This window comes from Prunus avium, chromosome 4 (assembly GCF_965620075.1).
Source record: "Prunus avium chromosome 4, drPruAviu1.hap1.1, whole genome shotgun sequence".
Classification (NCBI taxonomy): Eukaryota; Viridiplantae; Streptophyta; class Magnoliopsida; order Rosales; family Rosaceae; genus Prunus; species Prunus avium.
The window spans coordinates 28,741,866-28,753,538 of NC_142287.1; the positions used below are offsets into that span (position 1 = coordinate 28,741,866).

Sequence of the window (11,673 nt, forward strand, 5' to 3'; positions counted from 1 at the left end):
TAAAGTAGAGGAGGAAGCTGTGAAGGAATGTCTAGCAGGATTGTGCTTAAAGGATTGATTGGGTGTTGGGAGTTGTTGTATCTGTACTGAGGACTTAGGAGGCTGATTTCCAAAATTAATTTTTACTGTAACGTCTAAATATTGTTGAATATAATCCATATTATTCAAATTATGTTGAATAGGAGTTGGTTGACTTTCTGTTGCTAAAGTCCAATCTAGGGGTAGAGTTACTTCTGACCACTTAATTGCGTGAGGGACTCTTATGTTAACATCGGCCTTACTACTTTGGATAAGCAAGGTTTGATCTTTTGGGCTTTTATTAAGGGCTTGGAAATTCATACTAGTTCTAGTGACTTTATAATAAATTCTATAAACTAGGGCTAGAGGTTGAGTACCTGGTAAGACTTTATACCCCGAAGTTTTAATATTTAATGTCAAAATTTTAATATGTGGGGATCACTAAGGCTTACTGTGAAGTCTGGGTAACAGTCAAAATGAATTGAACCATTAAACAGACTTGACTCCATGATTCCTAGAGTATTATCGCTAAAATTGGTAAATCTTCCATCACGTAGGCAAAGTAAAATAGAGGCATTTAATCCTAATCTGGTAAGGGGTTTTACTGCTACTTGAACTAGGCCGATATGAAGGAAATTGTTTCCATCACTCTTATGTTTCTTTATTGACTCAAGGTTAAGTAATTGACATGTTTCGTGTTCTTTACTTAAGGCATAGACTTGTTCGACTGTTTTTACATGGGTTGTACTTTTGAAGGCAGAAAGTGACCATTTCTTCTTCTATATTTCTGTACTAGGGACTCTGGGGATATTCCAGTCTTTATAATCAACTTCATTATTAGTTTCATATTCAATTTGTTCTTCATTTACTATTTCTAGGAGTTTACTAATACTGGCTCTAGAACTGCTACTGTTGCAAGAGTTTGTTCTAAAACGGCGACTCATTTGAACAAGGATTACTGGTTTTCTTACAAAGGGTAAGAAGAAAAGCTAATAATTCTATAACAGGGTTCAAGGGTTCCAAAAGACTGAAGGGTTCTCTCTCTCTCCGCTCATGACGCATCCGTTCATGCCTCACCTGGGACTTAATGTTTGGAATCTAGGACTTATTGTTTGGGTTGAAAGAAAAGTATCGGCATACAGGAACGCAATGAAAGGGTTACAGAAGTGAATAGCAAAGCTTCAAACACAGAACAGATAACCAGTTACTTGGGCTAGATGAGAAGCAGATTTAGAATGACTGTACCGTTGCATGTGAGGACCATTAATTCCAGAATATCCAGATCATGTACCCGAAGTAGTAATGCCAAGGTGGAAACCAAAAGTGGTAGAATGGCACAACAGCTTGGCAAATTTGAAGGTGCTACACATTCCCACAGGAAAAGTTTGATCACACATCCCAGATCCTCTCTTATTTTCATAACCTGGATAATCCCATAGTGAGAACTGTTCTTCATGAATCAGATATAACCCAACCTCTTGTGCTAACTCCACTATTTTCCATTCACTGAAAGGAAATGTTGTCTTGTGTGTCACATGAATTTCTCCTATCGCGGTCAGCATTTCGCGTGCATTCTGGAGGAATCCCCTTATCAAATCCTGATGAAACCTGAAAATGCATGAATTTCATTTAGAATTCAAAATCCTCTGTTTACAATTTTTTTTTTTTTTTGCAGTGTTCTGGTTATGCTCAAAACTACATTGTTTCAGTTCTTCAATAAGGAACACATTATGAACACAAAATACCATAGAGCATATACCATGATCTTTAAAGGGGATGCATATATGGATTTGTTTTAAGTTCTTACCAAATTTGAAACCTGTTGTGTTCAGAAGAAAAGGGACCATGCAAGTAACCGGCGTGAGGAAAATTATAGATTATGCGATCAAAGCGTACGCTGATCAACAAAGGGTGTCGGCTCATGCTGTGGACATCCACCTCATGCAATATTATGCATCCCCTGGCCTCTAATTCCTCCACATTGCTCATAGCTTCTGAATACTTCAGCATCAAAGACTCTACAATTAGCATGCAAAGGATTCAATAAGGAACCGTCTAATTTTTAAAAAATAAAATAAAAGATTGCATCTTTGGGCCCCTTTTTCCATTACTTAACCATTAATGACCCTACAATTAGGATGCAAAGGATTTCAATCAGAATTCAGAAACTCTCTATCTATCATTTCACCATCAAAGACTCTACAATCAGCATGCAAACTATTTCAATCAGGAACCTTCTAGGCTTTTCTATTTGAAAGAAAACATCTTTTGGTCCCCTCTATCTATTATTTCCTTTGGGTCATTGCCAAAATGTAAACTTTAGGACCAAATACAAAACCAGTTGGTTGTTTTTATTCAAATTTCAAACGGGGTTGCTTGAAAACCAAGGAATTGGGCATAAATAATGAGTAAATGTGGACGTACTTGGACGTTGACACAACTCAATGGTGATTCAAAAGTTACCTCTGGAGTCGAGAGAAGTCGCAACCATGTTGATAGCCAATCCAAAAGCTCTCGCTAAGCATACAGCAAAAGAGAAGTCTCCTTCTCCCACTAAGAGTATCTTCTGATAGCTACTGTAATACTTAATCTTTCTCTCAACGCTATACACTTCCATTGTGATTTGGTTCTCTCTTCTTCTTCAACTTTCTCAGAATTCCTTGACTTGCAATTATTTTTCTCTTTTGGGACTTCAAAGAGTATGAACTTTTTTGAGTAGGTATTAATACTCGTCGAACGCTTACACTCCCGTCTTAGGCCTCGGCCTTTTGATTTGAAAAGCATATCAAATTAAAACAACTTTGAAAGTTTGGTATTAAGGGAAAATTGTGTTGGAAATCCCTCCTTAGTGGAGTCAAGATGTGCGCCTGTTATTTTTCACCTTTCAAAGCACATGGATGCATATATGGGATATGCATGCATGATCAATAATTGGTGGTTGTAAAGGAAGACAAAAATAGGGGAGCTGCACCTGCTTTCGGTGCCTTGGGTTCCCTCCTTAGTGGAGGAATATTTTTTTGTCTTGAATGATGATCCCATTGGTGGGAGACAATGCATGGTGCAATGACAGGGGAGCTTTTTGACCGGCCATCATTGTGGCTTCCTTGGGCATGCGGCCGGTTTCTTTGGCTTGCACGTGGGATGATTTTTTGAGAGAAAAATCAGCACCTCTTGTTTTATGCAAATGAGAAATCGTTATGGAGACATAATGATTTATGTGGGATCCACCATCATCATGGTTGGGATTGTTTTTCTTTTACATGTGATGTATCAAAGGCATGGGTGAGTTTGTGAAGAGGTGTGTGCAGAGGTGCACCAAAGTCATGAGATAGAGAGATGTGCGGGTGTGCTTGAGCCGCACCAAGAAAAGGCACCAGAGAGAGCACGGCAGAGAGGTTGAGTGGGTTGCTTGTGAGATGCAAGCAAGCAGTCTATAAACTCCTGGAGGATGTTTCAGCTGGGAGTTAGCTGGGTTCATCAAAAGGTTCAAGGGAGGATATATCATTTGGGGAGTGACAGTGAGTTTTGGGAAATATTGTGAGTGGGTGTACAAGGGACTCGGATTTGGGTATAAAATTCTTGAGTGTTATATTGGGTTTTTTTTTTTTTTTTTTTCGCCAAACGATGGAAGTTGATTGATAGAACAGAATACAAGAGCACAAAGGCACTACAATACGTAGCCCATACAAAAGAGCACAAAGGTCCTACGATACGTAGCCCATACAAAAACCACTACAGGAATCATACAGGATACAGGGGTACATTGAAATTGTCTTCTATGGCACCACCCCAATGCATCACCCAACAAATCACCCAAGTACATAATCCTGACACAAAGCCAGGACGACCTGAGGTAACCGAGACTGGCACAAGACCAGCACGCATGGGTAGAAACACGAACCTCTCCCAAAGAGAACACCAACAAACGCCGCAACAAAAGACGTTAACTCAATATGTATTTTGTACTGTTACTATTCTCATAGTGGAGAACTGACAATACTGTCTGGGGATGTAGGCAGGATTATTTGTCGAGCCTGGTAAATTCTTGTTGTGTTCTCTCATGCATTTACTCTTTGTCATCTTGAGCTTGTTGGTTTATTTATTTATTTCTTCCATAGGGTAATGCTGTAACGAGGGGGAAATCGGTGTTTTCCCAACAAATTGCCCCTCATTTTGACCAAAAAAAAGTAACAGAAGTTACTCCAGAACTTTTGTTACAAATGAAAGTTAAGTTGAGAAACTATGGAAGCCAATTTGAAAGTTGAGGAACTAAAGCTCACGTGAGTATAAAGTTCAGGACCGCTCCTAAAAAAGCTTTATTTTTTTTGTAATGTTTTGAGAATACATATTTATAATGCTTGAAATACATTAGATAAATAAGAACCAATTTGTCATCATCAAAACAATTACAATGCTTTCTTTTAGAAGCTTGTGCTTCTTAGCCTCCTTCCCCTGGAAGCTTTCAGTCACAAGGAGCAGCCTTACATTTTATAAACCGAACTGAAATGTGCGTGCAAGTTGTAGTGCCTTGTATATATATATATATATATATATATCAGTCCCTTTCTATTGAGGGATCTTTCAAATAATCAAATAATTTTATTTGAGGGACGCCATTTAGGGTACCCAAATTTTTTTTTTCCAATGATCCAAACCATCTATTTTTAGGTCTTCATTCATATATCATTCTTATAAAAAATTAGACAAATCGGAAACCATTTAGACATCTAATTGTGTCCTACAAAATCAATGAACATGGTGCTTCAAGAAAATACTAAAATGTCAATAATTTAAGGATGGTGATTTTCCCACTCCCCTTTTTTCCACCTACACTCCCTTTTGTTTTTTTTTAATACTTTTTACTATAAGATAAAAGGGAGTGTAAGTGAACAAAAGAGGAGTGAGAACATACAATTTTAAAATAAAAATAAAAAAAGGAGTGTAAGTGGATAAAAATGGAGTGGAAATCAATACCTTAATTTAATTGAGTGGTCAAATGATATAGGATTCCAGTATTTTTAGCAGAGATGATCTTCAAATGAATATCTACAAAATAATGGTTTGGATTAATGAAATACAATGTATGGTGGGCTCTACAAGGGTGTCCCTCAAATAAGTTTATTTGAAGGATCCCTCAACTGAAGCTCACTGTATATATAATTAAAGAGATTAATAAAAGAATGAAGTTTGTAGAGTGTTCAAACCTCTGAAGTAACAAATAATAGTCTACAAAGTGTCAACAAAATTTGTCAAATGAAAGATGTTAAATTTGAATTTGATGGCTTGAATTGGAATTTGGCACTTTGTAAAAATTTTTAATCCATCTAAAATGTCAAATATTATATTATTTTATTAAAATTTTAAAAGAAAATGGGGCTCCTGGATAAAACTTTAAAAGAGGGAAAATTATAATGGAGCCCAATGTTAAAAAAATATTAGGGTTAATCGTTTTATTAGTACCTAAACTTAGACCCGATTTGTATTTGAGTCCCTCAATTTCCAAAATAGTTCTTGTGGTCCTTTAACGTCACTTTCATTAGGACAAATGGTCATGCCGTCAATTTTGTTAACTTTTTATGTTAAATGCAGGGGCAAAATTGTATTTTTATATTAAAACAAAAAAAAGGAATAAAAAATCATATCTTTAAAATAACAATAAAAGAAAATCAAATAAAAAACCAACAAAAAAAAAAGAAGAAAAATCAAGTTTGGGGGAGTAGAAATCGGGATAGAGGGGGAGAGAGAGAGAGTTTAATTTTAATTTTTTAGTCATATTTTAATCAATTTTGATACAAAAATACCATTTTTCTCCTGCATTTAACAGAAAAGTTAACAAAATTGACGGCATGACCATTTGTCCTAACGAAACTGAAGTTAAAGGACCACGGGAACCATTTTGAAAATTGAGGAACTCAAATGCAAATCGGGTCTAAGTTTAGGGACTAATAAAACGATTAACCCAAAAAATATTAAAGTAATATTTCAGATCAACCTTTATGAGATGTTATTTTGAAACACATTAACCAAAGGCGTATACCCACTATCTTTATATTTCTCTTTCTTAAGTTACTATTGCTTATTTTATTAAATACAAAAGACACAATATTAGCCCGGTGGAATGAAAAAGTGCAATATATGTTAATTGCCATGTAAGATATCAAATTTCAAATATATATACCTATTTTGTAAGTATTTCAATATTTTACATTTGACATTTCCCTTAGATGCTCTAACAAAGGTAGTAAGGTTGTGATCTTGGAAATCTTCAAATCTTATGGAGGTCTCAAATTCTTGTGGCCATGCTTTGGCTTCTTCCTTTCCAAGCTCTCTAAATAAGTGCAAGCCATATCTACTATGTCAGCTGACCATAAACTAATGCTCAAAGTACCATGGTGGAAACTGGAAGCAGCACATGAACAGTCCCATGGTGAGAACTCTTCTTCTTTAACCAAAACCAAGCCAACCTCTTTTGTTAACTTCTCCATTTCCCAGTCACTGAAAGGATATGAAGCCCTGTGCATCTCACTGGAACTCTTCAAGTATCCCATCACCAAATTCTGATGCAACCTGAAATTTTTTTAAAAAAATGCATGATTTTAATCTAATGGACTTAGAAGATGAGTCTAGAGTACATGCTATTTGGGCTAGGCTGAACGGGTATGAAGCATGAGTAGTGAGCTCAATTTAAATAGGTCAGCATGACCCGATTAGCTCGGTTGCCACTTTTAGATGTGATCATGATCGATAAGAAAACGTACGTACATGATTTTGCTTGAACTTACCGGTCGAGTGATCAAAGTGAGGGAAATTAAATATTATTCGATCAAACTGCATCTTGATAAGGAGAGGGTGATAGTGCATGGTATGCACATCTACGCCATGGAATATTTTGCATCCCCTGATCAAACTGCATCTTGAAAATTTCTTATGTGCTTACTTTCTTTCAACAAGTTAAGCAAAAGCACAGGAGAAAATTCAAGTGCTCTACCCCTTGAACTATAAAGCCTTGCTATATTCAATAGTAGTTGTATATTTTGGCATATCCGAGTAACATCCACTATGCCAAAATTTGACTTAGGCTAGGAGTCTTGCCTATGTACCCACGCTACCAAGGTATTCGTCCCTGCCAGATTTCAACAAATTGAAATAGAAGAAAACAAAATTTATATGATGGGGTTTACCGTTGCATTTGAGGACCATTAATTCCAGAACATCCAGACCATGAAGTGGTAGAACTGTACAACAGCTTGGCAAATTTGAATGTGCTACACATTCCAACATGAAAAGTTTCATCACACATCCCAGCTCCTCTCTTATTTTCATAACCTGGATAATCCAATAGTGAGAACTGTTCTTCATCAACCAGATATAACCCAATCTCTTTTGCTAACTCCACTATTTTCCATTCATTGAAAGGAAATGTTGTCTTGTGTGTCACATGAATTTCTCCTATCGCAGTCAGCATTTCGCATGCATTCTTGAGGAATCCCCTGACCAAATCCTGATGAAACCTGGAAATGCATGAATTTCATTTAGAATTCACAATCCTCTGTTTACATTTTTGTGCTAGTGTTCTGCTTATGCTCAAAACTACATTGTTTCCATTCTTCATTTAATTACCCTTCTAATATAAATCCTAAACCCTTTCACCTAAAATAAATACATTATGAACACAAAATACCATAGAGCATATACCATGATTCTTAAAAAAGGGCTGGATATATGGGTTTGTTTGAACTTACCAAATTTGTAACCTGTTGCGTTCAGAAGAAAAGAAACCGGCGTGAGGAAAATTATAGATTATGCGATCAAAGCGTACCCTAATCAAGAAAGGGTGTTGGCTCATGCTGTGGACATCCACCTCATGCAATACTTTGCATCCCCTGGCCTGTAACTCCTTCACATTGCTCATAGCTTTTGAATAATTCAGCATCAAAGACTCTACAATTAGCATGCAATGCAAAGGATTCAATAAGCAACCTTCCAGGTTTTTTTTTCTTTTTGAAAGACAACATCTTTGGTCCCCTCTATCTATTATTTCCTTTGGGTCATTACCAAAATGTAAATTCTAAAACCAGACACAGAGTTAAATTGCAGACAGAAAAAGTAACCAAATTTAGGAGTTAGTTGGTTGTTTTTATTTAAATTTCGAACTGGGTTGCTTGAAAACCAAGGAAATGGGCAGAAATAAAGAGTCAAAATTGAAGTACTTGGACGTTGACACAAGTCAATGGTGATCTAAAATTACCTCTGGAGTCAAGAGAAGTCGCAACCATGTTGACAGCCAATCCAAAAGCTCTGGCTAAGCAAACAGAAAAAGAGAAGTCTCCTTCTCCGGCTAAGAGTATCTTCTGATAGCTGCTGTAATGCTTAATCTTTTTCTCAAAGCTAAACAGTTCCATTCTGATATGATTCTCTCTTCTTCTTCAACTTTCCCAGAATTCCTTCTTTTTTTTTGTCTTGTGGGACTTAAAACAGTTTGAGTTGGTATTAATATTCGTCGAATGCTTACAAATTAAAACATCATCTCTACTTAAAGTTAGGTATTTTAAAGCTATATAAAACGATAATTCAACCAAAAAAAAGGATGTACTTTTGAACGTGAAGGAAAAACAAAAGTTGACAGAGATAGTGCATGAAAGGAATCTGCTCGTTTCATACAATGATGTAGTAGTTGTTGGTTTTGCAAAAACTGATTTGCATTTTGAATTTTGATTTGGAAAACTAAAAGAAGTCAAGAGTGCATTGTTTGTATTGAAAAATCTGGTCAGATTGATTGCTTCGGGTTTGTGTTCATGCTGCCCTTATTTTCATTGAGAACCTTGAAGTAAATGTCTTTATCTTTCTACTTTACTTTTATTTTAAGTTATACTTTACTTTTAGGCAGCCTTACTTTTTATTTAGTTAAAGATGTAACTCTTGCAAATCATGTTCAATCTCCTACTTCATTCGGTGGAAACCCTTCAAGGGGACAACCACGTAAATGTATGTTGTGTGTGGAATCAATTTGTATCCCCAACACAGAAGGCAAATTTACCTTGTCAAAACCCTTAGCTACCGTTTGGTCATTTCTCATGTCATTTCCTAAAGGGGGGAAATGGAATATTCCTTTCTCATGTTTGATCATGTTGTGAAAGTAACTGGGAAATATCACTTTATTTCCTTTCCCATGTTTAGTTTGTGTATGAGTGTAAACCAAAGTTTGTTTAATTGTGCAATTATACTCATATAAAATCAAATAATAAAAGAATGCATTTAATGCTATATTGTAATTCTAAATTGTTAATGAGTACAAATGATCATGAAAAATGTGCATTTAATGCTGGCTCGTATTCCCAATTTTCCTATGGGAAGGGAAAATGAAATCCAATGGGGGAGGAGGGTTACATTTTACCCCCTATTTTCCTACGCGTCAGGCAACTATTTCCCATGCCTGGACTTATTAAATATGGGAAAGCAATTGATTTCTCATACCCAAACCTCCTTTCCCGTGAACCAAACGCTTGAGGCAACTTTGCCTTTTCGAAAATTTAAAAGCAAAATAGGTTGCGCCGCCTACTTTTCCAATTAGTGACATCAATTAAGTGTTTTCTTCTAGGCATTTGCCTCATCCCAAGTATTTCCGGATGAAATTTCGCTGGGACAAGTTTTTCCGGCAAAACTTTTTAAGAAAAAAGTTAGAGATAAAGTGCAAAATAAACCATCAAAAAAGAAAAGAAAAAAAAATCATTTGCCTTGTTCCTTGAAGATATTGTTAGATAGAGTTAAGGACTGTAATTCAACATGAAGCATCTAAGAGCATTCACAATGATCATATGTAAAAGGGGGTGTATATCAAAGTTACACCCTTTGTCGCGGGAAAATGTTGCAGTAGTGGTATGTATATGGCTGTAGGTTTACATTCACAGTCGGAGATGAAAAAAAAGTAAGAGATTGGTTCAGTTGGTAAGGTCCTTGCACTGTGTGTCGCCCCACTAGTATTTGAGTCTCATTGCCAACAATTCTATGTTTGGTGGGTAATCTGTAAATTCCTCTATAATCCAAAAAGGTCTAGAGTTTGCCCTGGCCTTGGGTGTGGGGGTAGCCTCTCCCTGCCCTAAACTTTTGCTCATTAAAAAAAAAGAAAAAAGAAAAAAGAAAAAGAGCAACCAACAAGACAGGAAAGGGGAAGAAGACTCGCCATATCTCATGCGACTAAAGGGTAGTCGCCTACACCACGTGGGCCCCATATCTTGCTTTAGTGTTGGCTCTCTCCATTTGCTTTGGAATGGATGGTTGCAATTCACAAAGATTTGTGATGGACGACCATATTTCTTGGGATATGATTTCCCCACTCCTCTTTTCTACACTTACACTCCCTTTTGCTTTTTAATACTTTTTAATTAATTTTATTCATTATCTTTCCTATTCTACCCTTACTCTACATTAATTTCTTTTTACTTCACTTTTATATTAGTTCTTTTTCTTTATACTTAATTTTCCAACTTGCACTCCATTTTCAGTATTATTTTTTTTACTTTAATCGAGTAAGAAATTAATTAATTTTTTTTTCCCTTGAATACTGTGAGTCACATGGTGAAAACTCTTCTTCTTTAACCAAAAACAAGCCAACCTCTTATGTTAACTTCTCCATTCCCAGTCAGTGAAAGGTTCCTGTGGGTCACATGAATTTCTCCACTTCTGATCAGCATCTCACTGGAACTCTTCAAGTATCCCATCACCAAATTTTGATGCAACCTGAAAATTCTAAAATGCATGATTTTAATCTAATGGACTTAGAAGATGGGCCTAGAGTCAGCTTGTTCCGATTAAGCATATGAGTGAGCTCAATTTAAATAGGTCAGCTTGTTCCGATTAGCCTGGTTGCCACTTTTAGATGTGACCATTGATCGATATAAGAAAACTTACATACATGGTTTTGCTTGAACTTACCGGATTTTGGATTTCTTCTTTTTCTAACCATTCAACTGATCGGAATGAGGAAAATTAAATATTATTCGCAGAAGTGCTGATCACATCTACTAAATTTATTCGAACATTTTCTCCGGTACTCTTTCAGCAACAGTGCTGATCACATCTACTTATATAAAGAGTTGCAGGCTAGAGAGGCAACTGTTAGGCTCACCCTCAAATGTCTCACATTAAATTTCCTTGTTTTCTTTCCCAGTCTGTTTATGTTCCATGTGTGCCACTGTTTATGTCCCTTGGTTGCTCGAAAACTAGTCATGCTCAGTTAATATTTGCTATTCCTAATTTCTTAATTCTCTAATTACTTAAGATATTACATCTTAAAATCATCTAATCTTTAATTCTGTAATAAAAGATGGTTGAAAAAGTGGAGAAGATGCTTTGTCCTGTCTCTTATACTTCAATCCCACATCGACGACTAAAAGAGTTTATAACACTTTATATACTTTTGCCCAACACAATGGGTTGGCCAAATTCAATAGAATCTGAAACAAAAACACACTCAAACTCTCTTGGGTCTGGCCCTTTTTGTTTGGTGTTTTTTTTTTGTCTGCAACTTCCTTTTTGGAAATTCTATTACGACTAGTTTTTTAAGAAAATAAAAATAAATAAACATTAAAACAACAGACATTTTACTGTTATCTGGAATTGTCGATTGATTTGCTCTAGTTTTCTTTTCTGTTCTTT

General features: G+C 36.0%; 2 protein-coding genes across 2 annotated transcripts; both read right to left on the reverse strand.

Moving 5' to 3' along the window:
* Positions 1-1,265: 1,265 nt before the first annotated feature.
* On the reverse strand, positions 1,266-2,894 carry LOC148295177 (uncharacterized protein At4g26485-like). Its single transcript, XM_088251742.1, has 3 exons — positions 2,482-2,894; positions 1,826-2,036; positions 1,266-1,626 (listed from the first exon to the last, which is right to left on the reverse strand). The coding sequence occupies exons 1-3, from the start codon at positions 2,633-2,635 to the stop codon at positions 1,302-1,304; spliced, it is 690 nt and encodes a 229-aa protein (XP_088107868.1). The 5' UTR covers positions 2,636-2,894; the 3' UTR covers positions 1,266-1,301.
* A 3,347-nt stretch (positions 2,895-6,241) lies between these two features.
* On the reverse strand, positions 6,242-8,788 carry LOC110759239 (uncharacterized protein At4g26485-like). The gene is made up of 4 exons (XM_088252545.1): positions 8,267-8,788; positions 7,761-7,959; positions 7,200-7,529; positions 6,242-6,585 (listed from the first exon to the last, which is right to left on the reverse strand). The coding sequence occupies exons 1-4, from the start codon at positions 8,418-8,420 to the stop codon at positions 6,291-6,293; spliced, it is 978 nt and encodes a 325-aa protein (XP_088108671.1). The 5' UTR covers positions 8,421-8,788; the 3' UTR covers positions 6,242-6,290.
* Positions 8,789-11,673: the final 2,885 nt, after the last annotated feature.